This window comes from Carya illinoinensis, chromosome 11 (assembly GCF_018687715.1).
Source record: "Carya illinoinensis cultivar Pawnee chromosome 11, C.illinoinensisPawnee_v1, whole genome shotgun sequence".
NCBI classification, from domain to species: domain Eukaryota; kingdom Viridiplantae; phylum Streptophyta; class Magnoliopsida; order Fagales; family Juglandaceae; genus Carya; species Carya illinoinensis.
In genome coordinates, this window is record NC_056762.1 from 40,789,904 (window position 1) to 40,817,240 (window position 27,337).

At 36.1% G+C, this 27,337-nt stretch overlaps 4 protein-coding genes across 5 annotated transcripts; all 4 read right to left on the minus strand.

Annotated features, from left to right (window-relative positions):
- Positions 1-28: 28 nt before the first annotated feature.
- LOC122280485 lies at positions 29-1,987 on the minus strand. Its single transcript, XM_043091391.1, has 2 exons — positions 1,015-1,987; positions 29-742 (listed from the first exon to the last, which is right to left on the minus strand). Exons 1-2 carry the CDS (start codon positions 1,612-1,614, stop codon positions 335-337), a joined length of 1,008 nt encoding a protein of 335 aa, XP_042947325.1. The 5' UTR covers positions 1,615-1,987; the 3' UTR covers positions 29-334.
- Positions 1,988-3,182: 1,195 nt separating this feature from the next.
- On the minus strand, positions 3,183-12,748 carry LOC122280486. Its single transcript, XM_043091392.1, has 6 exons — positions 10,970-12,748; positions 9,670-9,810; positions 7,783-9,544; positions 6,481-6,761; positions 4,903-5,759; positions 3,183-4,815 (listed from the first exon to the last, which is right to left on the minus strand). Exons 1-6 carry the CDS (start codon positions 12,296-12,298, stop codon positions 3,624-3,626), a joined length of 5,562 nt encoding a protein of 1,853 aa, XP_042947326.1. The 5' UTR covers positions 12,299-12,748; the 3' UTR covers positions 3,183-3,623.
- A 1,883-nt stretch (positions 12,749-14,631) lies between these two features.
- Positions 14,632-18,656, minus strand: LOC122282104 (uncharacterized exonuclease domain-containing protein At3g15140). 2 transcript variants are annotated; one of them, XM_043094059.1, is made up of 6 exons: positions 18,271-18,655; positions 16,720-16,922; positions 16,182-16,262; positions 15,602-15,727; positions 15,185-15,308; positions 14,632-14,925 (listed from the first exon to the last, which is right to left on the minus strand). In XM_043094059.1, the coding sequence occupies exons 1-6, from the start codon at positions 18,523-18,525 to the stop codon at positions 14,725-14,727; spliced, it is 990 nt and encodes a 329-aa protein (XP_042949993.1). In that variant the 5' UTR covers positions 18,526-18,655; the 3' UTR covers positions 14,632-14,724. The 2 variants fall into 2 exon arrangements, with proteins under 2 accessions (XP_042949993.1, XP_042949994.1); XM_043094060.1 differs by having other exon boundaries at positions 14,777-14,918; positions 18,271-18,656.
- Positions 18,657-19,248: 592 nt separating this feature from the next.
- On the minus strand, positions 19,249-23,725 carry LOC122282105 (E3 SUMO-protein ligase MMS21). Its single transcript, XM_043094061.1, has 7 exons — positions 23,508-23,725; positions 22,370-22,441; positions 21,526-21,636; positions 21,286-21,396; positions 20,108-20,247; positions 19,582-19,667; positions 19,249-19,503 (listed from the first exon to the last, which is right to left on the minus strand). Exons 1-7 carry the CDS (start codon positions 23,601-23,603, stop codon positions 19,355-19,357), a joined length of 765 nt encoding a protein of 254 aa, XP_042949995.1. The 5' UTR covers positions 23,604-23,725; the 3' UTR covers positions 19,249-19,354.
- Positions 23,726-27,337: the final 3,612 nt, after the last annotated feature.

Genomic DNA, 27,337 nt, shown 5'->3' on the forward strand with positions numbered 1-27,337 from the left:
TCCCATAGTACATTTCATACATAGCAAATAAGACAAACGAAACTGTTTACATAAAACTTTATTAGAACTAAATACTTGCAACTTTATTTGCTTGATTCCTTCAGCAATCCCTGCAATTTCTTCCCTTTCATGGGTGTACAATTTGGATCAAAACTCAGTTTCGCTTTGGATGAAATGCTCATCAATCCCAATATACATCTATACTAAATTCAGGAATTGCAAAAGGACCAAAAAATTAATTAGCATTGTATGGAATTATGGATCAGATATCTGAGCATGATAGCCGATTGCATTCAGATGTCAAATTTCATAGGTTGATTGATCTTCAGCATTCTCAGCGGACATTGGATGCCACAGCTCTTGCCCAAAACTTGATCTGTGCCTTCATGTCTTCTGTAGATGCTTGGGGAGCCCAATTAGGAACTGGAGGGGCACAGTCTTGCACAAACCATGCCTCAGAAAGATAAGGCCTTCTCCCCTTATCTTCTTCCTCCAAATCCTCCTCAGGCTTATTACCCTGCAAACCAGGAAGTATCTTTACCACATTTGGGCTCAAGTCCTTGTCAAATGTGAACCCCAAGTCCTTAAATCCTTGCACTTCTTCAGACTCCAGATCGCTTTTGCTCTTCCTCAACTTGGTTTGTGGAAGGAGTCGTCGTCTCATTTCCTTGGTGCAGTCCGAGTTAATGCCTCCCACCTCCGGCGGTCTGTATCTAGGAAGACTGTAACTTTGTGCCATGCCCTACAGTCCAGAAGGTACGCTACATTATAAAGTGAAATAACGTAGAAAAATGGCATGGTCAACTAAAATTCACTGCCATTCAATCAGCACAAATGCAGAGTTTAGGCATTCAAATCAAACAAGACGATTCAAGACTTTCTGGATGGTCATCTCATCTGTGTTTAGTTCTCAAAGCTCAAAACGAATGTTTACTGTGAAAGGCAAGGAAATTCATGATTCAACCATTCATGAATCTGAGCTATGATCATTTAGAAGGTGATGGTTATGGTTACCTTGTGACGCAGAAGGTCAGGTGATGGATGCCTAGTAGATCTGCTCGGTCTAGGATCACTTTCTCTGTCTTGATCAGTTATTTCTTCCCTCCCTATACCTGGTGGTAGGGATGGTGTTCTAAGCAAATTGGCACGTGTTGATTGCCCAGTCAATGTATTTCTTCTACCATCACTTTCTTTTTCTTGAGATCCTTTTTTTCTCCCCATACAAGTTGGCAGCTGCTTTGGCGTTTGAAACAAATTGTGATGCAGTCTCTGCAGATTCAAGTTGCTCGTACTGTGATTGCCTTTATTTTCTCGAGTTTCTTCTTCCCTCCCTAAACAAGGTGGTAAAGATGGCGAGCGAACCAAACATGGAGGAACAAAACCATCGTCCTCTTTGAGCTTCCCTGTTGACAAAGCGTTTTCACCAGATAAATTCTTGACTGACATCTCTAGGCCGGAGTTTGAGGACGGACAAGGATCAGAATTGCACCTTGACATCCTTGTTTTTATATTAAGCGAGTTCCCAAAGAACCAACCATCCTCCAAAAGATCCAAAGCTACCACCTTTTCATCTATACTAAAAGAGGTATCGAAAAGGTCAGCAATCTGCTCCATGCTTGCCCAACTTCTCCCCCCTCAACAAGTTAAAAAGCGTCCACATGAGAGTTGTCTTATCTGATCCCATAACAATTTGTTATCCATTACAAGATGCAACATCCCACCTAAATATACATAAAAAATACAAATAAAAATAAGGCTGCAAATGGCTAACCATGTGGGATTCGGCACCATGTGATTGAACTTAAAAGGAAGTATATTCTATGTTGGAAATGGGACTTTGTGGAGGCGTTTGAAGCGTTGATCAGAGAGAGGAGGTAAGAAATCAAGGGGGGAAATGTAGTCGAACAAGGAAGGAAATATTAGGGAGGGTGGAATTGCTGAGGCGCATGTTTTGGTCATGCCAGCACACTTCCCATGTGAAGGCCTTTTTGTTTAGGCAATTAAATACTAGGGTCTTTTTTTATAGTTTCATGTGACAGCTATGGTTCTAGGTGTCTACTTAATAGATAAAAGGGACCTATGGTTCTAGGTGTCAACATATTGGAACAATAGCCGAAAAAATTTTTCTTCTTTTCTTTTTTAAGAAATAATATTTACAGCGCGGATTGTACAAGTATAGTGTAGTTTTTTAAAAAAAATAAATTAATACAAAATTTATATAAAAAATTTAATTTTTTAATCCTAAACTCTATTCTTCTTTAAAATGATTATATAATATTTATGCATTTTATAATTATATATAATATTACTTTTTATGATTATAGTACATCCTGATTTCTGATCTTGCAAACACCAGCCCAAATTATCCCAAACTTACGTGGAGAGGCTTCCCATTTGCAGAGACATATAGGCCCAAACCATGTCATAGAGAATGTAGAGAACAATCCATCATACCCACCTGTATCGTGGCAAAAGAAGTACCACCAAGTGGGTCGTTTTAGGCGCAGGTCGGGAGATGAACCTAATTTTATTTTATTTTTGGAATCAAAATATACCTCATTTCATTTATAAAATCGTGTCATTACAGCTTTTGTCATATACAATGTGTCGTATAATTTCCTGTGGCACTTCCTCTATCCAACCAATTTCTCCTTCTGTATGTAAAGCTAACTTTGCAAGATTATGGGCAACAAAATTGCCTTCTCTATGTATGAAACCTAAGGTCCACTGAGGATCTTAGGTCGGGAGATGAACCTAATTAGAATGGCATACTACATCAACGTGTTACCCACAAGAATATGAGCGAGTCCTAGCTACCTCCAAAAAATCCCTCTGTAAAGAAAAAAGTGACCAAATTTCAATTTTGTCGCTTAAAACTTAACTGAAGTCTCATTCCATTCCTATCCACCTACTCTATTGATACGGTATTCATCAATCAAAAATCATTATTTGGACCAAAAAAATAGAAAAAAGGAGTACTTGATCTGATGTTGGTGAGGAAGCTGCCACATCAGCAATTGTATCATGTGGCAGGTTCCAAAGATTGACTAAAGCTACGATCTTCATCTCTGCATAAGAGATTCCTCTGGCCCCAGCATGCAGAGTCTTCCAATTCATGCTAAGAAATTGCTTAATAAAAGCACAGCATCTACCTATTACCTCATCAAAACTGAACAGAACAATAACAAACTTCCAATGAATTGCTTACCTATAATATATTTCAACTACTAGTAAAACTACAGTACTTACTAATTGAAAAAATCAACAGTAAGTATCACCACATAAGAGATTGTACAGTTATTAATAGCATAACCTAACAGTCATGAAAAAATAAATGAAAGGATAAACCGAAAATTATACACGTACAGGGTATAAGATTAGCTCCTACAAGGGGGAGGGGGAGATAAAATATACTTCCATAAGATATTTGTGGGGGAGAGGAAGAAATGCCCTTGTATCGTTGCTTTTCAAAGACAGAACAACAAGGAGCTTCAGCGAGGCAGTAGACAAAATTGGGTTTCTTTTTTTTTCTTTTTTTCTTTTTTATCTCTTGAAAATTGTTTCACCTAAATCCCGTAGCAGCAGAAAATCACTGCGATGGCAGATGCTGAAAACACATCAAGTCAATCAAAAGGCTGCTTGGTCATTGCTATAAACTCTATAAGAGAACAGAGGCACAGAGTCTCGTATTTACAGTGAAAAGAAACATCCTTGTCAGGATCTAAATGAACCAGTACACCATCTCTGAAAAGAAATTTTGAATCAAGCATGATTCGGTTATTCCGGGAGGTGTTTTCTTTTGCAGTGCAACTTTGACTTATATTGTGACAACTGCATTCCACCGGCATGACAACTCTATTTCCCGACTTTTTGCAAGGACATGTTTTAAGTTCTGGACATTCAACATACTTTTTGCCTTTCAGGCTCTCATCACATGAATTGCTGAAATTTTCAGCAACATAAATTTTTGTAATTGCTGAAAGAAGATGCACCGATAATGATGCAACAACATCATGTACATCCTCCACCGTCCAATGACTCCTGTTCAATCCCCACTCATGAATAAGGATTTTCTGCGTCAAACCATGGAGGTTGTATAGGCATTCAGCACAACATTGATAAAAACAAACAACCCCCTTGGCAGAAATGCTGTTGTTGCTAGAAGAGAAGCTGTTGCCTATAATTTGCTCGTCAGTGTCTGGCTTACCATCACTGGCGGTAACGCCAGTCTTTCTTGAGGACACATTATTTACCTGGTTGCAGACTTCTTTGGCGTTGGATAACTTAACATTACCCAATTCACTAGAACTACCAAGACCATTCTCAGAAAGGCCAGCAGATTCTGTTGACCCAAATCCGTTGGAATGTTTTGATGACCCAGACTTGCTGCTCACCACTGCATGATTTTCACTATTTTCCAACCTGCAAAGTCCAGATTTTATCCCATTCTCCTCATTCAAAATCGCACCAACCAAATGACTTACAGCAGGTGAATTGTGAAGTTTATCCATTGTAGAATGGCCCAAGGTGACAATTTTCTGTGGAGAGCCTTCTTCAGAAATTGCAACTCTATTACCAGAGAAAGGATAACTTGAATCACCATTTCCTTGGTTCAGGTCACGATGTTCAATGTCTACAGCAGCAATTCCCGTAGTACTTTCCACCAGCACTTCAGGTACATGGCAGCTATCACCACAAACACTTGGCCTGCATTCTTCACTTTGAACTTCATTATCCACATGAGCATTCTGATTATCTAAAAATTCCTTACTAGTCAGGCTAGGGTTTGCCATGGTTGGAGTGTCCAGCTCCAAACTGAAAATGGAAGGAATTATTATCAGGTAACAGTTCAAAAGGTGAAATTAATTATACAAGCATGTTAGCGAGCAATGTCAACCGTACCTCTGCAGTGAGTATACCCAGCTGTTGACCATATCTTCCAGATAAGCAACTTGTGACAAAAGTCGAACATATTGATATCGATCTTTTCCAGCTTGAACCTTTTCATTGATCTGCCCAACTAGGAGTTCAAGAACCTTGCGTACCTCAATTGAGACTTCTCTAGGTGATGAGTAGACACCTCTATATGACAATAAACCAACAGCAATGAGGCCTCTAACCAACCCAGACTTTTCTTTGCTTCTAATATTGCTGGCACTACAAGCAACAGCCACCTTTTCTAATGAATTATTTGGACGAATAATACAGGAATTGAATGGCCAGCCCTTCCAATGCCCAATTACGTCAGCAGAGGGACCCTCTTTCAGCTTTGACGTGACCCAACAAAGTTCAGCAAAATGAGGATATCGCAGAATTTGATAGCCGAAAGTAGATGTTGCAAAGAGCAAGCTTGGTTTCCCCTTCACAGTTCTATTATTGGGTGGCTGTGGAACTTTTATAAAAGACTCATCAGGATAGTATGTTTTATCCTTGCGTTCATTGGCTAATCCATGATCAGAGCTGATATTTATTGTATCAGTGCGGCCTTCAATGGAATCACAATTTATGTACTCCTTGCATGAACTGGCATGGATGTGAGACTTCTTATGAATCAACTGAACAAGCTGTTGGACTATATCCTTGGATAATTCTGCCACAGAAAGATTGATCACCATATCACGGTTGAATTTCCCATCAATTTGGACTGAAAATCGAGGGACTGTGTGCTCTGAAGTTGACTGACTGCAATTTGATAATTCAGTCCTAAAGAACTGTCTTATTTTAACTGGAAGTGCCATATATGGAACTTCTGAAGTAGCCTGTGCGAGAATTAGAAACAATGATTGCATCATGATCTACAAGAATAAAAAATGGACTACAACACAAAGCATTGCAAAAGCTTGACTCAGGTGAAGGCTCTAACATTTAAAATATTTTTTAAAAAAGTAATTGATTTTATTGCTAGCAAATAAAGGTAAAGTCAAGTACACATAATGTATACAGGAGAAACACCAAATTGGAAAAAGAAATCTGACATTTAAACATATTAACATTATCTTTATAAGTAAACATATTAACAGATTATAAATTTAAATTACAACTGCGAGTAATAAATTCTGACTGATTCAATTGTATGTCACAAAGTGGTATCTATTATTTGTAACTTATAAATGCTTCACAGAAGAAAATAAAGATATGCAAATCTGGGAAAAAGGCTAAAATACAGCCAGTGTAGTAGTTCAAGTGTGTGTGTGTGTGAGTGAGAGAGAGAGAGAGAGACTCAGAAAAAAGGATAGGGACATGATTGTGAAATCATCCCAAAATGATGGAAAGGAAATGAATGTTAAATACGAACACAAAAGCTAAAAACTGACAGCTTTATTCTTTGGAGATAGATAAGGAACCACAGCAATCTTGATACAAGAGATACTATAAGGCATTGTCAAGAGAACATTCGAAATAATAAACCTGTAAATTAAGCCACAAGCACATAACCTCAGGAAATATTTGAGGTTGGGGGGCAGGGAGGAAGTACCATACCAGAATCATCAAAGATGTAGATACACATAGAGATTCTGCCTGTTCAATGAATGAGCTCCAGGCATGTGAAGCACTTCGACCAGCACATTGTTGGTCAGTCATCTCTGCTGATTTGAATTTCTTTTTATCTGACTCACTTTCCTTTTGAACATCTAGATCAGGAAATTGATGATGCTTTGAGCAGGAATCACTCTCCTCAGGAACTTGGTGATTTATCTCCATGGCCCACAAATCAATTCTTGGCATAAATACCACACAAGGCCCAGCACTAGCACATTTCACTGCCAATGACAGAGATAATTATGAGGAAATTTTCAATGAATTAAAACTAGCTATCTCAGTGGCATAACATCCACACAAGCACTTAATTCATCAAGTAATGGGCATAAATCTTGAGTTCTGGCCCGGAGGGGTGTTCCCTTGCTCAATTATGGCATACTAGGTTAGGTTGCCATCTAGGTCTCCTAAAAGATGCCACCCATATAAATGGTAATAATTTTGACATAAAGCTTACTGAGTTAAACCCTATCCACATTATGGTATGGGAGAAAAATGGAATAGCAACCACATTCACAAAATGGTCACAAGACATTAAAGTGAGCACTGTCTCTTGTGAGTGATATCCTTCCAACTACTTTCTCTCCTAGTATAGCGAGTCATTGAAAATACTTAAGGACTAGATGTATACTGAATACAGCTGCCACATGATGGGCTCGCAATAATGTTAATGAAGGCATCATGACAGTGTAAGTACATGGACTACTAGTTAGGGACTGATTTAAGGCTTTCATCAAAGTTGGCAAGGTAGGTTTTCACATCGTATACATCAAAACCACAGGCAAAAATTCCAAATGATAATATTAAACCACTTGTCAAGGCCCTGTAAATTAATGTCAAGAAATCTCCTCTCCCTTTCCCCTACCCTCTCATGCTAAGCCAAGTCAAAAAAGCGTTGCCACGAGTGACAATATTTTTAATTGTTATTTATTTTAACTGAGTGGCAATCTTTCTAAACTTTTTTGAGAGAAGTAATAATTGTATTAATCAAAGAATAGGCAAAAAGCCACGTTCAGTACAAAGAATGTCCTAAACTACGTAGGAACAGTAGAGATAAGGAAGTCATGTAAATTTTGGCCATTAAGCTTAATGATATATTTTCTAACATGCCAGAGCATGCCCAACAGCACGACTGAGACAAGTACAAGTCCAACTTACCACCTTGTGTTCTACATTGCAATGTCCCTAGTTTGCTCATAGTTTGAACCATATCACTGAAACAGAAGATAAAGAGGTGGAACATACTTAATAATTGTGTTATCCCTTGCACCACATCTCCATGTCCTTCTTGTGAAACTGTAGCCATATCAATCTTTTGAATATCGACATTCCCAACAAAGCAGTGGAGAAGACAAGATGCAAGATGCCTCTGGCCAGATCTGGGACTTCCAGCAATCAATATTCGAAAACCTGCTTTGCTTCTAGATGCAATTGACATGTTTCGGAACAAATTTGTGCAGGTGCCACCATGGTATTCAATGGAAGGTTCAAAGCTTACAACGTTATCAACACTACCATCATTCAAAGCATCAGAACCAGCAGAGTCAGCATCTCCAAGTAAAATGCCTGAATATGAAAGCTTACTCTCTATATCCTTCGCAATATCTGCTTCCTTCAGAAAATCATCAAGATGGGACCACCAACGTTCAGTAGACATTTTCTTCTTATCCAAAGCAGAAACTATTACACTTTTAATCATTGCTGCAGCTTTAGAGATAGGAGGTGGTAACCCAAGGCGTTCATCAAGATAAAGCGAAACAATCAAACTGCAAAATGATTGCAGCAGACAAGGGATAAGATATCTGGGGAGAGGAGCAGATACTACATCATTAGCAGCAATTCCTGCTTCTCTACGAGAGCATGGAGGCGGAGAAGACAACAGGGCCTCCAGCCAATCCCTCTCCTCCACTGCAAAGGCAGGAAGTGGAAGGCGCTTATGAACAGAAGCTTTCTCTGCAGCAGCAGATAAAATTCGTTGCAAAGGGAAATTTCTCTTCAAAGCAATGATGGCTGCTTGAGTACAGAGAGCCTGTAGATCAGCACCAGCAAAGCCTGCAGTTCTTTTCGCAATCCACTTGAGCAAGGATCCAGTAACGGGTTTTGGCCACCTTTCAGTGTGTAGCGACAAGATAGCAGCTCTGTCCTGAACTGAAGGCAGTGGAAAATAAATCTCCCGGTCAAATCTCCCAGGTCGCCTTAATGCCGGATCAACAGCATCAGGACGATTCGTTGCACCTATTACTATGACTGAGCCTCGAGACTTTAACCCATCCAATAAAGCAAGTAATGTTGACACAACTGAACTATGTGTCTGATCTTGCTGCCTTGTGCGGCAGGGTGCCAACCCATCTATCTCATCAAAGAATATGATAGAAGGTTGACATCTTTCGGCTACCTGAAACAAGAGTCTCAGCTGACGCTCTGCATCACCAACATATTTTCCTAAGCAATCTGCACCTTTGCGAGCAAAATATGCTATCCGTTTATCACCACGAGCACATGCACCTATCAGTGCCCGAACAACTAGAGTCTTACCTGTTCCAGGATACCCATGCAAAAGGACACCTCTAGGAGGTGTAAGCCCCAGATTATTAAAAAACTCAGGATATAGCAAAGGTAATATGACAACTTCCTTCATGCAACGTATGACATCTTGAAGCCCAGCAACAGAATCCCAACCCTGAAATAAATTGCCACTTTCTGATTCTGAGCCTCCAATATACACAGGTGCAATCCTTAATAAGTCTCGGTGAAGCCTCCTACTCTCACGCTTCAAAAATTCTTCATCCTCACCGCAGTTCTCTAACCATTTCTCTTCTGCTTCGATATCCTTTCGCCAAGAATCATTTGAAAGCTTCCTCATTTCCAACTTCAATTTCTTAGCCTTCAGTTTCTTTATCCGTGCTAGATATTGGTTACCTTGAGGTTGAAAAATATGCCGATGATCTGTGCAGGCAATAAGAAATTTGCGATGATCAAAGATGCAACCATTCGCTCGCGCACAAGGCTGCAAAATATAGATAGAATACAAATACTTCAAGGTTGGTAACATTAGATGATTGCCTTGTCCTCAAAACAGGAGAAACAAAATCCTAAAAAAAATATAAACATCATTGATACCAAATAACTAACCAAGTGGTATGTTTTTGGACACCGATCAACACGGCATCCAATAGTTGCTCCTGGCCTCCCACAGCGGGTGCACTTTAAAGCTCTTCCTCTGCAAAGTGCAGCTCTTACGTTCTTCAAGCATCCCAAACCAGCAAAATAAACCTGCAAACACAGATCACAAATATTTACTGCACTTTTGACAGTAAACTGAACTGCAAATGAATGAATGAAAAATGATGTCAACTTCCAGTAGCAAACATAGTGAACCAATGAAAATGTAAAGAAAAGAAAAGGGAAGATGAAGAAGGGATCTATTAATAGACACTCCCTTCATCCCTAAGTTTGTCCACATTTCTAATTTGGATGACCCTAAACTATTACCTATGTCAAAAGGTAAATACACAATGGGGTTCTTAGTTACATGATATTAATAATTACATGTTAAAAAATGAAAAATATATATATATATATATATATATGAAAATTAAAATGCAGTGCAAAAGAGTTCAAATAAAAAAGTGAAATGCTTTTAGTACCCTTCTTAAATAGCGTGCCCTCTCCAGAGAAATTATAAATTTGGGACAGAGGGGGTGTAAGTTGTGACGATTAAGAGAAGAAAGCTTTTAATTAAAGCCATATTTAGGCCTCGTTTGGTTTCACGTAAGATATGAGTTGGGAAATCTGTTAATAGTAATGAGATAGTTTGTGAATAGTAGTGAAATTGTTTAATTTAAGATGTTTTTTGGGGTTTTGAGAAATGAGAGAGAAAATTTGAATAAAAATATTATAAAGTTAAAATATTGTTAGAATATATTTTTTTAATATCATTTTTGTTTTGTGATTTGAAAATGTTTAATTGTTTTTTGTGTTTTGTTTGGAAGTTTGGGAAAGTTGTAATGATTAAGTAATTATTAGATGAAAAAGTTGAAAATTTGAAATTGAAAAGTGGTTGTGTTTGAATGGTGTTTGAATGTCAAGATAAAATGGGTTGAGATCATTTTAATACACTTCAGCAAGGAGACCACCACAATAATTTCTTGTAGAGATGTAGGGGTGTTTTAAAACTTAGAACTATTCAACAATGATAGCGAGGCTGACCTCCTATAATTCTTATGCAAACTATATCAACCAAGATTAAGGAATTTCTTTAAAATGGAAAGATAAGGTAACTATAAAACAATGAGCACGCAAACCAATATAAAATGGCACCAACAACAAATAGCATTAACATCTTCTCAATGCTAAATATATTAGCAACTTTCAAATAGATAATTCCATCCTGAAAAGAAGCAAATAATTAAAAGTGAGTAAAGAACCATACCTCTGGGCTCCATACAGCACAGTGTTGATGAACCCATATCCCAGCAATACCATAGCGATCGTTTATAGGACCCAGGAGCCGGCCAAGCCAGCCAGGTTCGTCGCCAAAACCATCCCATAAGTCATAGTTGGGTTCCTCTGAACCTGAAGTGCCACTATATGCCTCATTTTCACTGTCACCGGCATCTTGGATTAACCTCTTCGGTGGTTTACCATCAGTCCCTCCCCCACACAAACCACACCGTCTACCCTCTTTAATGCGTGGCTTGCCAAGTGTATCACTTGAAGCACATTTGGACTTTTCCACCTTCATGGTGTTCTCGTGTTCCACAGTTTTATTACCAACCCTAGCCAAAACAACATCCTCCCCATCATGAACCTTAGCCAAATCAACATCCTTCCCATCATGAGACCCTCCATCTTCAGCTTGGTGTGCCGAAATTCCAACATCATTTGGATTTTCTCCTTCCTCCCCACACTCTGATCGTTCCACTTGCTTATCACCAAGCTCCACAGTTTCCACATTGTCATTGCCAACACAACCCTCCTCTGTCCTTGAAACGTTTACTGTTCCTCTCTTCTCTTCCTCGACTAACTCTTGGGCATTAACATCCACCCTATCCCTTTCATTTTCACCACCCATTTCACACTCCAAAAGTAAGTCACCATCCTCATCCTTCTCCCCGATGACCTCCACTTCTTCCCTCTCATTCTTCTCCTCCATCCCAGTTAACACATTCTCGATCTCTCCTTCCCTCAAATCTCTCGTCATTTTAATCCTACCTGTTCTCTTTGACTTCACAATCATGGACTTCCCATCCTCCAAATCCCTTTTGTTCTCATCCAATTCACCCACTACCACCTTCTCCTCTTCCCTAATTCCACTCGTTTCCCATAAAAGCTTGCGTTTCCCACTGGGTGAGCCCCTATCCTCCTGAACCCCAACACTTACAATCTTCCCCCTCGATCTCAACCTTGATTTCCAACTACCCGGCGTCTCCTCCCCCCCTAAATCCCCACTCTCACAGGGTGAAGAACTCTTTGAAATCTTCTCACCACCCAACATTACACTCCTCGCAATCTTCCTTCTCTTCTTCACCGGAGGTGGTGAAACGTCGAGCAAAATAGGAGCCCGGCGCACCCGTGAGCTCCGTCTAAGCTCCGCAAGGTCATCCCCGCCGTCGCCCTCATTTGATTCACCATGGTTTCGATTATACTCCTCTTCACATATCGCATCGAGCCTCTTGTGCTTCTTCCGAAGCCGAGGACCCGACGGATTCGTATTCCCCCGCTTTAAAGACGAAGCTGGGGCCGTCGACGGCAATCGCATCACATAAACGACAATTATATCGATTCTATATGAAGGTATAAATATCAGTGCGTAAACGAGCTTATATAGGCGTATATAGTATAGTAATCTGCCGAGTGGAAAAAAGGGTATTGAGTGATCTACTTCTTCGTCAAACTGGGTGTTCAGTTAAGCTTAGATTGAGAGGGAAAACGCTGTGCGAAGGATACGTGAGGGACTCACCGGGGAACTGCCGAGTCGGATCGGTCCGAGATAGAAATGAAGAAGCTGAAAACAAAGAGAGAAAAAATAAACCCTAGGATACAAAAATTACAACGAAAGATTTGTCCCCCTTTCTGCCTCAGAATCCTACAAAAGTATGAGAAATCCGTGAAGAATGGCAGGGGATTTCAGGTAGGGGTGTCTCCGAGAGAAACCCATGTATCGCTGTGAAAGGTCTGTCTTTGCTGTTGGTTCATAGAAAGACTAGGGCGTGAGCTTAATAAGAAGAGGAGGGGTTCTTGATTCACAACGATATTTGTTTTTAACTTTTCAATCCCACGCGCGTCTAAAAGCACGTGTTGCTCTTCATATTTTACAAATTAGGCGGACCAGCCAATGAGATTTCGATTATGTGGGACCCATAGGAACACTTTTGGGGTGTATTTTTGGTAGTGTGAGAACCACGCACGTAAGAAGGGAGTGAGTAATTGGGGTTGCATTTTTGCGTTAATTTTTCATTTCACTAATTTTAGAGGGCCGAACGTTGCCGCCAAATATGCGTGTTTGCAATTTGCATATATATATAAAATATAGATATAGGAAAGGGTAAGGGAGATTGTTGTTTTGGGGGGGGGGGGGGGGGGGGGGGCATCTCTATATAGGGCTTGAGAAGAATGGAAGGGCAACGGCTCCTTCAGTGCCCCGAGTTCAATCTATTTGATAGGAAGGTCCCTTTTCTGTTTTTTTTTCTTTTTTTCTTTTTTCTTTTTTTCTTTTTTAGTTTTGTGGGGCTATTTTTTCAGAAGTGATGCTAGTGTACCGTCCAGCTTTAACTGTTAAACGTGCCTATTAGTACAAATTTTATTTATTTATTTATTTATTTATATTTTTTTAACATATTTAAATATTTTTAAAAAATAAAAAAAAAATATGTTATTACATTAAAAGTCACTTTTTTAACTATTAAATAATTAAATAAAATTAAATATATAAATGATGAAAATGAGGAAACAAACTCATGGAATATACTAACATTTTCCTTCCCTCAACAGTGATTTTCTCCCGCTACTTTTTCATAAGCTCGTATAAAATATAAATATATTTGTTTGGGGTTAGGGAGTTTTCATAAGATTAAAAAAAAAAATTAATATTTGTGTACAAAGCTGAAAAATATGGTAAATGGCTACAATTCCCACATTTTTTGTTGACAAGATTGGAATTCACTTGCTCACTTGATTCGAGACAATTCATAAAGCACATATACATCTAAACATATTATCAATCAGCCTTACCACTTTATAAGACGCTATTATAACCCCCTATTAGGGATTTTTTTTTTTTTTTAACAATTTCTTCATAAATATCTCTACACTAATTATGAAGACTTCGAGGATTTAAACATCCCCACAAGCCGTGGAGCTTAAACTTATGGGAGGAAGTAACAAGAGAAGGTCTAATAAGATTTTCTTACTGTGCCTTTAATAATTTTTATAGTAGGTGCTTAATATTAAGAAGAGGTAAATAAGATACTTGGTTGGCAGTGGTAGGTGCGTAATAATAACAGCTCCCTTGTCAAATTTGCTTTTCGATTGGTCAAGCATTATTGGGCTACAACAGGTGGCATAAAATAATTGGACAATACTCTCTGGATTGTACGAAGTGGGCTAACCAAGCTCATTCCGCCAAGCCCAAACAATTTCAGGTTAACCAAAGAAAGCGAACACTTCATTGAAAATTAAATTGATCTACCAAAGATAGCCTTTTATTGTTTTCATTCAATTGCAAAAAATGCTCATTTCATTGAACAAGTGAATTGTAATGTGAAAAATAATAGATTTCTATATTACCCTGAGGATGAAGAGAAAAGGTATAACCTGCAAATAACAGAGTTCACACAATCCATCTTCAACGGTTCCACTTGGAGAGAACCCAGCCGCGGGAATTACACCTACCGAAGAGAGCATGGCTGTAATATTCTTTTTCCAGCCAAACTTCCCAACTTTCTTCCAGTTCTTACTGCATGCTGTAATGGTATAATGTCTGTGTACGTGTTTGTTTGCTCTGTGTGTGTGTGTGTGTGTGTGTGTGTGTGTGTGTGTGTGTGTGTGTGTGTGTGAGAGAGAGAGAGAGAGAGAGAGAGAGAGATTAATGAATGGAATAAATTCGTTCATTTTTTTAATTTTTTCCTGAATACATGCATGAATACATGCAGTTAAGTGACAAATGACAAATCTAGCTGGAAGCAGCTATCTTATCCGATTCTTGAATAGGAATTCAACATTTTCAGGAGAAGTGGAACTCCTCTTAGCGGTGATCTGCATGACTGCACCATCAGCAAGCATATGTAGCAACACTCTCGCTATGTTCTTTGTGTCATCAATTCCAAGATGATGACTTCCCACCAATGGTATTCGAAGTTCCTTCATCATGGTCATCATTCCTGTGGCCTTCAACCATAATCAAATAAACATTCATCAAGAAAGGTAGAGAAACTTAATAAAAAAACATTGAAAATAAGGCGCATTTCCAGACAGTCAAATCAGAAACTTAGTTCTTGTGGGTCAGTTGACTTCGCCTCTTCTTTCATTTTTTGTTCTTACATCAAGTCTGTTTCTTTATTTTTCACCCCAATGCCGCATCACTTGTTAAAAGAAGAACATATAATCTTTCAGTTAAACAAAGAAGTTTGAAATTGTCCAAACGTACCCTCCTTTTATAGAAATTTAAATAGACATCTTTGAGATTGATCCACTCCATAAAATATGGGGGAACCTTCATCTTCGAGACTTTGCATTGCTGGGGGACCTTTGTTTTCAAATCCCAATTTCCACTGGTAAAGTAAAACAATATATGTTAGCAAACCAAATTGTAGAATTTGCTTATTCTTTGGCCTTTACTTGAATACCAGTTAATACAATACCATTGAAGTTGACATTATAAGGTCTGGATACACCCCTCAAAACTAGTATCCAGTATCATATGTATTTCAATATCGATGAATAATAACCATATTTCACAATCCATGTCAGAAGAGGAGCAAAATTAAAAATTAAAAAATTAAAAAAAAAAGTTTTCTAAGTGCATAGGAAAGGTATGAGAACGTAAAAGAGCAGTCAGACTCACCAAGTTAGAAATGCTGCCCGATTAAGACTGCCACCCAACTGCTTTTCCCACAAGCGATGCTGAGCCAACCAAACTTCAAATTGATGAAGTACTTCTTTAAATGGTATAGCTGTATCATGCCAGACACTGCACACTTACGTGAGTTATGTTAATCTGCCAGCTGTAGCATATATACAAAATTCGAAATACCAGTGATGTGCTTAAAAGAAGATATTATATATTTACTGATGGAATACTATGGTGTGGAAATTATCTATGATACAGGCATAAGCATGCATAAAACTAAATTCGTCATTAATGAATAATATACCATATGACCAAGGTGAAATGCTTAATTAAACTTTCAAACATTGAACTTGAATTTCTTGGAGAATTTATTGGGAACCTCAATTATTTGAGACAGACCTGAAGTGGAAATAAAAGGTATAGGTTGGGGAATGGATGTGAAGATAGAGCATGGGCATCCGTTAGTAGATTATTACTAAATAAAAAACAGTTGATTTAGTCACAAAGTTAACAAATCTACCAATTAATATTGATAGAAAGAGTTTGTAGGACTCAAGTAGTAGTAATAGCATACCGGTCAACTCCAAACTTGCCATACTTTCCTTCAATATATTCATTTATCCTTTGCTCACTCATTTCTGAGGGCCTTACAAACCTGCAAAAGATAATGGAAAAGTAAGATATGTTGCCAAAGACATCACAAGAAAATACAGCAAATTAATTATTTGAAATAGGTAAGATTCTTGAAGAAACATTAAGCCAGGAATGTTTCCTATAGTGATATGTCAAATATACCCAGGCTAAATGAACAAAGTGACCTCGTTCATAATAGGTCTGCTATGTAGAAAAGTGCAGAATCTGTTTTGCCCTAAAATGGTGATTTTCTAAAAAGCATGTTCTAAAATTTAAATACTCCAAATTAAGTTCATAATCGCACAAGCTTCATCAGGGCCACTTTTCCTTGCAGCAAAAATGCAATCATCTTTTTCTTGTACCCAGAAAAAAATAAAATAAAATAAAAAATTGAGAAAAAAGTCCATCTTTTCTTTTATTTCATAATGGTCCCAAGGGCAACGATCACACCAAACATAGTGAAACTATATCTAACAAACCTGTGGAAAAAGTCCCTGACCTCCATGGTTTTTGCATTTATCATCAGAACTGGAAACTCAAGAATCTCAACTCTGCCCTCCAAATCAAGCACCAGAAAAAAGTCTAAGTTCTGGGAGGGTATACATTTCAACTTAGAAATATTCACTTCAAGGTCCCTAGAGCAATCATGATTGAACTTCTCAAGGTGGATAGCATCATCCATCTGCCCAATACAGTAACCATAATTACAATTCAAAACTCTTTTAAGACATTTGAAATTAACATACACGTGTGACATATAACAGTTTGGGTTATATAACTTATGAATTTTAATGGTTAACTGCCACCAACAGCTAAGTATGAATCAGGAAACCAGTGGACAGGGATCATGAATAGAGTTTGAAACGACTGCAAAACTAACCTGTCCATATTCTTTTTATTTGGTTATCCTATAAAGCACCACATTGTCACTAACAATTTATATATTCCTATTTTTTCTGTCAGCATCGTCTTCTAACCAAAAAGTGAAGCTGAATTCAGGTTTTGAAGATAAGCATGCAGGTTCCAGCAATATATTTAGTAGTCAAGGAGACATTGTTTGAATTAATGCCCAGAGCATGTTGTGGCAAAAACAAAATAATGGGCTGTAAATGTGTTTCCTTCTTTCATTGATGGGTAGTTCTTGAATTCTTGTACATAGCTTCTTAGCTTATTAATATCCAAAAGTCGTGTTTGAACTTGCCCAAGTGAGTGAGGCAAATTGCTTTCCGCCTATCAGGCTGCATGACTGTTATAATGTATTATCACTATAAGGGCTCATGCGATGGCTGTAGAGGCTTAGAAGGAATTGTACAAGCCATTAGCCTGCCAAAGAAAAAAAAAATAAAAGCTATTTGAGGGGCTCATCTCAACAGTCAAAATAAGCTGTAGTTTGTAACAAAGCTTTTCTTTTTAATCCTACGCGTATATCTGAATTTGAGTTAAAGTGGTATGTTAGAGGCTTTTAGTTTTGATACTTGATGAGACACAACGCAGCTTGTGTTGCCAGTCTTTTGTTTAAGATTAAGAGATATTGGATTATACATAAACGTATAGTGTGACAGAAGTTTGAGTATTTTCAGTTAATAATTTATGAGTAGAAATCCATCCTTTTCTCTTTTCATTTTGTTCCATCCGATTATAATGATTTCAGTGTTTGATAAAAGAATCTCTATCACTATTAATCTAGTCTTATCAAACATGCTTCAAAAGTTCAATTTTCCCTTTTAACAGTCGACGTTTGTATAGCGTAACGTAACTGTAAGTCACATGGTAGATTATGTGTCATTTGACGATCCAAAAACAAACAAAGAACACAGAAATAGATAAGAGAACGTGATTTATTCACAAAAAGGAGTTTCTTACTCGTTGAAAGATTTCATCAAACAAATGGATTACAATGCATAGAGGCCAATCAATCACGACAAACAAATAAACATTGCCACAAAACTAAAACCTACTAGTACAGATACATGAATTGCAGAAAGCATCGAGGTTTAAGAAGGATGATGAGGTTGGTGGGTTAAGCTCACCTTAGTGCACTTGCCTTGCGTGTAGTACAAACACATGGGCTTCCAACGACTGCTGCTTCCTTTCTGAGATGGAAGTGTAGGAGGGGACGATTTGTCTTGGGGAGTAGTAGAGAGAGATGCAGAGAGATTGAAAGCACGCATTGGAGGGAGCGAACGAATTTGGGAAGAAAGAGCAATGGGAAGGAGAGGGTACAGATAGCTCGTGCGAAACGTAGAAACCCAGGAGAGAGAAGCTTTGGGAAAGGTATACGCCATTCCTGCTTTCCTACTGTAGGAGAGTATTTTGATGTTTTAAGGTTTTTTTTTAATGGATGTTTTAAGGTTTTTAACACACAAAAATGCTATCTATCGTAAAAGTCGGGTACCACTACCAACACTCGTGCGATCTTTCAACAGGCTAACGTAACAAAGAGATAATATTTATAAGAGTAGTAAAATCATTTTTAAAAGAAAAATAATAGAAAATTTACAAGAAAAATTCACGTAAAAAAATTATCTTTCTGATAATAAATTTTATCCTTTTTCAAAACGATTATACTTCGCTGTATATAACATAGCTCGTGTGCACTTCTAAGTTCTAACGATACAATGGTAGCCCAACGGTGCTTCGCAAAATTGGAGCCAGTCGGTGAAGGTGAGACGATAATCTATACTAAAGTCAAACTTACATCCCCAACTTGGAATGTTCTGTTCTTCAATTTTGAGAGAATTAGAACATGTTCCTGCCTAAGAAACCAACATAAATGAGCGACAAGTCATCCTTGAAAGTTGTCTCAAAAGCTAGTTAGTCACATTCTAACAGCTTTCAATTACATGCAAGATAATTAAACAACACTGCAAGTAAAAATAAAGCTCGATCTCTAAATCTGAAAAGGGAAGAGACGGAGTAGAACAATATATATATATATATATGTAGAGATATATATATATAGAGAGAGAGAGAGAGAGAGAGAGAGAGAGAGAGAGAGAGATGGCACATATCCAATGGACTGTACATATATATTCAGTTAGATCAAAAGTTGTAAACATCTTTAAATCCCAAAACTACAATCAGACATCCACCAGCAGGCAGCAGCCAATTTCATCAGTCATTTCCTTCTTCATCAAGCTCGGTACAATCTTCTATCACGTCAGTTCTAGCAGTTTGATTACTCATTGTGCGCATCTCATCAATTTCAAAAAGCAGCAATGGATCACACACCAATTTTTCTGCCTGCAGTAACTTAGGGCAACCTGACGCGAGAAAAAAATGGTAAGTAGTAAGGTTCAAGCAGAAAATTATAAATTCATGGGCACTAAAAAGCTATTTACCTGCTACAGGGCATTGAGAACGTGGATTCTTGGACCGCATGTAAAGCATGACAGCCTTCTTTTCATAAACGTGCTTGCAAGCCAAGCTGCATCCGCCAAAGAAAACGTTGGAAAATATGTAAGACAAATTGATGAGTCATGCTTGCTCCAGTGATTAAAATCAAAAGTAACAAGGTGAAAATTATGACTTGGAGAATCTTTTACTCCACAAAACTTGGAATGTATGACCCGTGTGTTTGGCAATGCTACAAATTTTACAAGTCAGTGATGGCCAAAATACACTAAACATGCTATGTCCGCTCACTGTTTTTATAAACCATCAATTTCTCTTCAAGCAGAAGCTTGCCAGAAAGGAAATTCACAAGGACCCAAAGCTAAGTATTAGAAATAATTATTAATTTATCTTCTTGTGCATTATAATATTCACTCATGCGGTAAGATATGAGTGGAAGAAGGACATCAGGTGAGATGAGAACTATTTTCGGAACAAAAAGCCAGAAAAACTTTAAAGTGATTCATAAAGTACCTGCGAACAGGTTCTGACAGTTCAGTAACAGGCTTTCCACTTAATGGGCAAGTGATATTCAAAAGGTTGCACTGGGTACTAGTCATTACAATGTCCTCCTGCTCTTCACCTGGCATTGGCTCTCCAGCATGATGAACATTCTGCAGGAAAATAGTGAGAGCATTGCTTAATTAGTACTAAAATCTTGAATAATTTTTGTATAAGTGAAAAAAAGCTTGAATGATTATATCAATAAAATGTTGCCTATAGAACCTGCTAGTATTGGCCATTGGGTATTAGTTGTTAGCTGATGCTATTCACTGTCACTATCACTACTGTGAGTTTGCAATTTTCCTTTTTTAAAGTAAGGTCAATTTCATTCAAAGTGCAAAAGGGTGCAACCCAAGTTCACCATAAGTTTTTTTATTTTTTTAATTGGCACCGGGTGTCCGAGAACAAAGCTCCAAGCTCCAACTAATACCGTTTTTTTTTTTTTGGGGGGGGGGGCGCAGGAGCCAGGCCCTCAGCAGGGAGTTTCTCCCAAGTGTACCTCAGGTGATTCAAGGGGAAGTTCCTCCAATCTGATAGCCCCTAAAAATTGTTTGCACCTAAGATGATTTGAAACTTAGACCTAGTGGGAGCAAACCACCGAAGACCAAGGCCTTTACCAATTGAGCCAACCCCTAGGGGTTGAGTGCACGAGAAGTATACAATAGACAATACCCAACTATAGGAATCAAGAATAAGTTTGCATATTTTTATTAGGACTCGGGCATGAACAAGAAAGGATACTTTTCCTTACTTCCATTCTCGAGCAGGACTGCGTTAAGAAGTAGAATTTTTTAAAACTCTTTGGAAGCCTATAAGGCATGGATCGTGAACAAGAATGACAGTGAAGAAGAACTACTTTTAAAAAGGTAATAGATAATATTTCAGTAAAGAGATTAGAATAAAACACCTAAACAGAAAATTTTAACACGTAAAAATTAAGAACAAAAACTGGAAAAAAAAAAAATTGATAAGTAAGAAAACTCCAAAGAAAAATAGTTAGTTTTTTTATAAGCAAAAAGTTTTAGTTAGTTTTTTTTTTTTTTTTAACAAAAACTAAAAAAATTAGTACCAAATTTTGAACATTTTGCCTATCCTTGTAATACAGCACCATCCAAGAAAACTTCGAAAGAAATTGATAGAAAGCATACCCAGATAGCTTCTCTAAATTGGCGTGTTATACGATCTTTTTGTGGAGCTGAAGACGAACTAGCCTTGAGCTTCACAATCTCCTCCTCAAGCAACTTCTTAAAACATGATAACTGCATTTCAAATGCCAAGTTGCCAACTGAAACATAAGCCAGCGAAAATGCAAAACAAATATTCTTATAAAAAAAAAAAAAAAATCACTGGAAGAGAAAAATGATGAATGAAATATAGAATTGAATCACCTCTCCTGTAGGCTGGTACCTATCTCCTACAGATTTAATTGCTGATGAAAAATGTGAACAATCTTCATGAGCAGCCAACAATTCAACAACAGTATTTTCAAGCTCCTTCACCTGCAACAACATCCAGTCATCATTGTTAAGTATCTAGAATACAAGGATCCATAGACTAGCAATATAATAAGTCCAATTATCAAACCATATGAGAGAGAACATATCAACCAAGGCATCAAGAAATAAAGAAACAGTGGCTTCAGTTCCAGTGGACTTAATATAAGTTTCTGAGGCCAAGATCATTCATATATCCAAACCATTCAAATTAATCACTCTTTTTTTCAAACACAAATTCTTGGAACCTCATCAATTCAAATCAAGGAATTCTTGGTAAAAACAAGGATCCATAAGATCTAATAGGGTTTCTCAGCATTGTAAAAATATATATATATATGTCATAAGATTTTCAAACCACATGTCATGCTCTTTATGCTGCTAAAGAATGAACTCACCCAGAGAAAGTCCATTAGTTATCCCAAGCTTAGTCAAGTGGAGAATTTTGTAACCTGAGGTTCCAAATGCCCAAAAAAAATTGACAGACAAATTTCAACTTCTTACCTTTCCCAACATTTTCTCAGCCAACAATCATAGGATTGAACTAGTGCTAAAAATTTTCAAGCATCAGTTGAGTGCATCTATTTTCTTCTAGAATAACAAATGCTAAAACGAAATTCAAATCCAAAAAGTTAATTTCCTTTCACTTTTACATTTTCTCTTGCCAACGAGGCGGCAGAAACAAAAATACTTGCAAAAGAAAAAAAAAAAAAAAAAAAAGACTCGTTCTCCAGAATACCTTCTGAGACTGATTATCTCTCTCCAAATCAACCGCAATTTCCTTCATCATATTCAACGCCTTTCGAATTTCCTGAGGAGAAAAAAAACCAAAATTGAGTTGTGGTAATACTGGAAGAGTAATGCTACACATCTATAAAGGAATTACACAAAATAATTTCACAAACAGATGTGACCTAATCTGATTATTTGAATTTACTTTACAATAAAAGTAACTTTACAATATGGTGAAACATGTCAAGCCACATCAATTTGTGGAATTGTTTTTATGTAATCCCTTTGTGGCTAGAGTACTTTCCGTACTAGACTATGAAATACAATGCAATTCGGAATCACTTGGCTAGGAATTCAAAGCGCTTATCTTTCTTTCAAAAAGAGTAAAAATCACAACCTATACTAAAAGCAAGAACCCCAAAAGGTTGGTCAAAGTGGTGAAGGCTTTGGTGTTGGAGTATCACTCCCTTCAAAATCTAAGGTTCAACACCTCATGGTGTAAACAATAGTTTGCAGCCACACCCCCTGATGATAAGCTAACGATTTAACTAGTTCCGTATAGAGAAATTTCTGAAGGTGCGATGTAGAGGACAGGGGTTTACTTTACAGGAGTGAGTCCAAAAGACCCTCCTTGGAGTGGCTCCCCGACATTAAAAATAAAATTAAAAAATAAAAATAAAAATAAAAAACAAGATAGAGCTTACAATGGAATCAAACATAAAGTAAATTAGGAGAAGCGATCAATAAGAATTACCATTTTTCAAATCCCAGGAAGCACTTATATTTCTTTTAAAAGCAAGGGCTCACCGTTCCTATCAAAAAAGTCTTATTCTTGCTTGTAAAAAAAGGGCTTACCAAGTTCACTTTCAGAAGAAAATGAAAAACTGCTTTCACAATCAAATAATAGACTACCTTAGGGTCTAAACTTCATTTCATAAAAACGCTTCCAGTATAAACGCTTCAACGATGCCGAACAAACAGCCCCTTTTGGATTTTGGGGGGATACGTACAGGCACCGCTAGGACAGCATTATCAAAGAACATAACTTTCTCTTCGAAACCGAAAATTGGAAACGAATTTGATTCTTAAGAGCAAGAAAAAGTACTTCCAAACCGGTAAATAAAGAAAAGATCAGAGAAGATTACGGCGATGAGGGACTGATTGTCGGAGTACAGAGTAGAAGCTGCAGTTTTGATTTTTCCGGTGGCGCCGTCAAACCGGGAGGCCGAGGTGGATGCCATGGGTGGTCTCTACTCTCTAGGGTTTCTCAATCTGAGAAGCCGGGTTGATTTGTGACCATTTTGGAGGCAGACGGAGAGAGGGAAAGTTTCCGCCCAGAAGAATTAGAGCACTTCAATGGTTTTCTATCCTATTCTTTAAAATATATTATTAAAAAAAAAAACTATTTTATATATTAATTTTTACAATATACTATATATCAATTTATCTATTTTTTCTTCATATCATTTAAATATTATATTTTTTACTTTTTTTATTCATTTCAAATATTTTTAAAAATATCTACACATAAAAAAAAAATGAGAAATCACATGAGGAGGAAAGAGAAAGTAATTAAAAATATTTACATTTGATAAATAGGATCAGATATCACTGTAGCAAAATGTATAATATTTTTAAAATACAAAATCTAATGAAGTAGCATTTTAAGAAAATTTTTTTATATTTTAAAGGAAAATATATTTTACAAGAACCCTCTTAAGAGAGTTTTGGACACGAGTTGAGTGAGATAATGAAATAATATGAAAAGTTAGATGTTAGATAAAATATTAATGAAATATTATTTTTATTTTAAATTTTTAAAAAATTAAATTATTTATTATATTAAAGCACTAATAATGAGTTATTTAAAATTAAATTGTAGCTAAAAAATAATTAAAGTGTCAAATAAAATGTAGTAATTGGCTCAACAAATAAATAGTATTTTTAACTTCAAATCGTATAGTTGGCCAAATTTGTTGAGCTGAATGAGCTGGTCAAATATTACTTTTAGATTAAAAAATGATGTTCCCACTAAGTTCTTTCATGGGATGCTCCTTCAAAATCTGTTTTCTATCTTCTGATCACAAAATTTTATTCCTGTTAAAAACATCTCTTTCATTTTAGTTTCTTGTACAATATATAAATTTGTTTTTATTTAATTTTGCTATCAGAAGAGTCATTGATAATTCTTATATTTCTGTCGGTGAAGTATGCAATTGTTTTTAAATGATTTTTAAGTTTTTTTTGTTGTAATCTATTGTTATGTGAAAATGATTATGTTCTTTCCCATAATTTCATAATTATGCTTTTCCCTCCATAATTCGGTTTTATGTGAAAATGAATTTTTAGAATTAAAATAATGAAAAGTTAAAAATCAATATTTTAATAAAATAGTAAAAAATTTGTTGAGTCTATTATTTAGTATTGTAAAAAGTGACTAGTTAAAATTTATAAAGTGAATTTTGTAGATAAATTTTAACTAAAGTTTATTGAGGCCACTACTAGTATTTTTAGTTGTGTGAGTTTAGATAAAGTTATAATAATAATTTAAAATCACATAAATTTATAGATTCACTTCAAAACAACTCCTTTAATAGGATTTTTTATTTTTTTTAAATGTTGGAAAACCTCTTTAAGGTAGAGCCTTTAAGACCGGTTCTATGTATCGCATTCTCAAAATTTTTCTATGCAAAACCGGTTAATTGCTAACTTTTCAATAAAGAGTATAGTCTAAAAAAATTGTTTACATCCATAAAATATTGAGACTTAGACATTGAAAGGAGTGACACCCCCACACCAAGGCCTTCACCCTTTAATAAGATATTGATAAATTCAAATTTTCATAAATATATCTTACTGAGAATTTATTAAAAACAGTTAAATTTATTTTATGATAAAAAGAAAATTACAAATATACCATCTCTTTTGTCGAAAGCTGATTCAATTTATAACAATTCGTAAGTTTAAAGAGTAATATTGGAGATGTAAAGTGACATTTGAGAATTAGGGTTAGTTTGGATACTAATATTTTAAAATATTTATGAATAGTAACAAAATTGTAAGTAAATAATAGAAAAATAATTTGAGTTAAAATTCAAAAATATTGTATTATTTGAGGTAGAAGGCCAAATTTGAACCTGAGTGATTGAAGAGCAACTTGGCACAAAGGCTAGGTGGAAATGTTTGCTAAAGTAGAGTTGGAAATAGAATGTACACTAAGATCAATAGTACCTTATGCATAACGACTGATATAGTTCACCATTTTAAAATGAGCATCGGCAGGAGAATGCATAAATCATGACACTAAATGGAAACTAAATGAAATATCAAGACATGTAATCAGAAAAAGGCATTTCACTATTAAGCGCTAGCATTGATTTCTCTATATGCAACTACAAAATCACATGTTTTGAAGATTTTTCTTTGCTATTCCATAAAAACTTTCATATTAGATTATGCATATTTTTCAAGGCCAAAACCCATTGTTTTCCCTTCTAAATTTATATTTTTAGTTATTTTTTTATTTTATGGTAGTATTTCATTTATTATTTAGAAAGTGATTTTGAATCTAATTTGTACCAGATTTTTGACAAATTATTTCTTTTATTACGTATTTAATTTTGCCATGATCATTGAGATTTTGTTATTTTTTATAAAATTATGATAATGACGGTTTTCAGTTATATAACCCGGCTTGTAGGCTGATTTACGACATTATGTAATTTGATAATTTTGAATTTAACATTATTATAGGCGTTTCTTTGTATTTATAGACAATTATCTTGTTTTCTTCCTTACAAATTATCTGTTGAAACTAACTTATAAAATAATCTCTATTTTGTTCGACGTTAGATATGTTCCAATAGTGAATATCAACATTTGGCCTTGTTTGGTTACACAGATAGATAAAATATTGTTACAATATAAATTTTTAATATAATTCTTATTTTGAGATTTGAATTTTTTTTTAATTTTTTTTTAAATATTTTTTATAAATTTGTAAAAGTTATAATGATTAAATAGAATGAGATGGTTTGTGAGAACCAATTCACATTTTTTGTTTTTGTTTTTTATTTAAACCCAACAAATAAAGTTTTACGTCTCTATAGTATACAAGTATCCTAAATCAAGAACATCATCACGTTAGGTTTGAATAGTGAAATGAGATAAAAGTTAACTAAAATATTATTAGAATATTATTTTTTAATATTAATATTATTAAAAAATTTAAAAAAATTAAATTATTTATTATATTTTATATAAAAATTATAATGATAAGATGGATTTGATAGCCAATCTCAATCCAAACCGATCCCATGGTGCCAAAAAACAGCTGATCAATGATAGAGATTCCATGGTTACAGCTAGCCGAGTAAGGTTGATCGAGCTAGATCATGACCAGTTACCAGCAAGAGAGAGACATGCAGTTGATCAAATCATGACAGCGACACCACTTTACATTCATTTGATCTGTCCATATCTGCAGGTTCATTCTGTCCAAATTGGCACATTCAAGATGTCTGAAGTTTTTGAAATTTTAATTTGGTACCCATGCATTAATTTATCTGAGGTCTCCGTAATATATTGACTTTCAAGTTTTACTTGCTAAGCATAGGGGTGAGTTCGGTCCGGTCCGGTCCGGTTCGGAGAGGTTTTGTGGACCGGACCGAACCTATTCGGTCCAGGGTTTTCCAACCCTGGACCGGACCGAACTCCATCAGGACCGGTCCGGTCCGGTCCGGTCGGTCCATTCGGTCCAAGGTTGATTTTTTTTTTTTTTTTTTTTTTTTTATCTAATGACATTTTTTTTAATATTTATGTAATTATATTGTAATATATTTAATATATATACATATAGTATTATATATATATTAGTAATATGCTAATACTATTAGTCTATTAGTAATAATACTATAACTAATAAATATATGTAATAATAACTATACTATAACTAATAACTATATGTAATAATAGT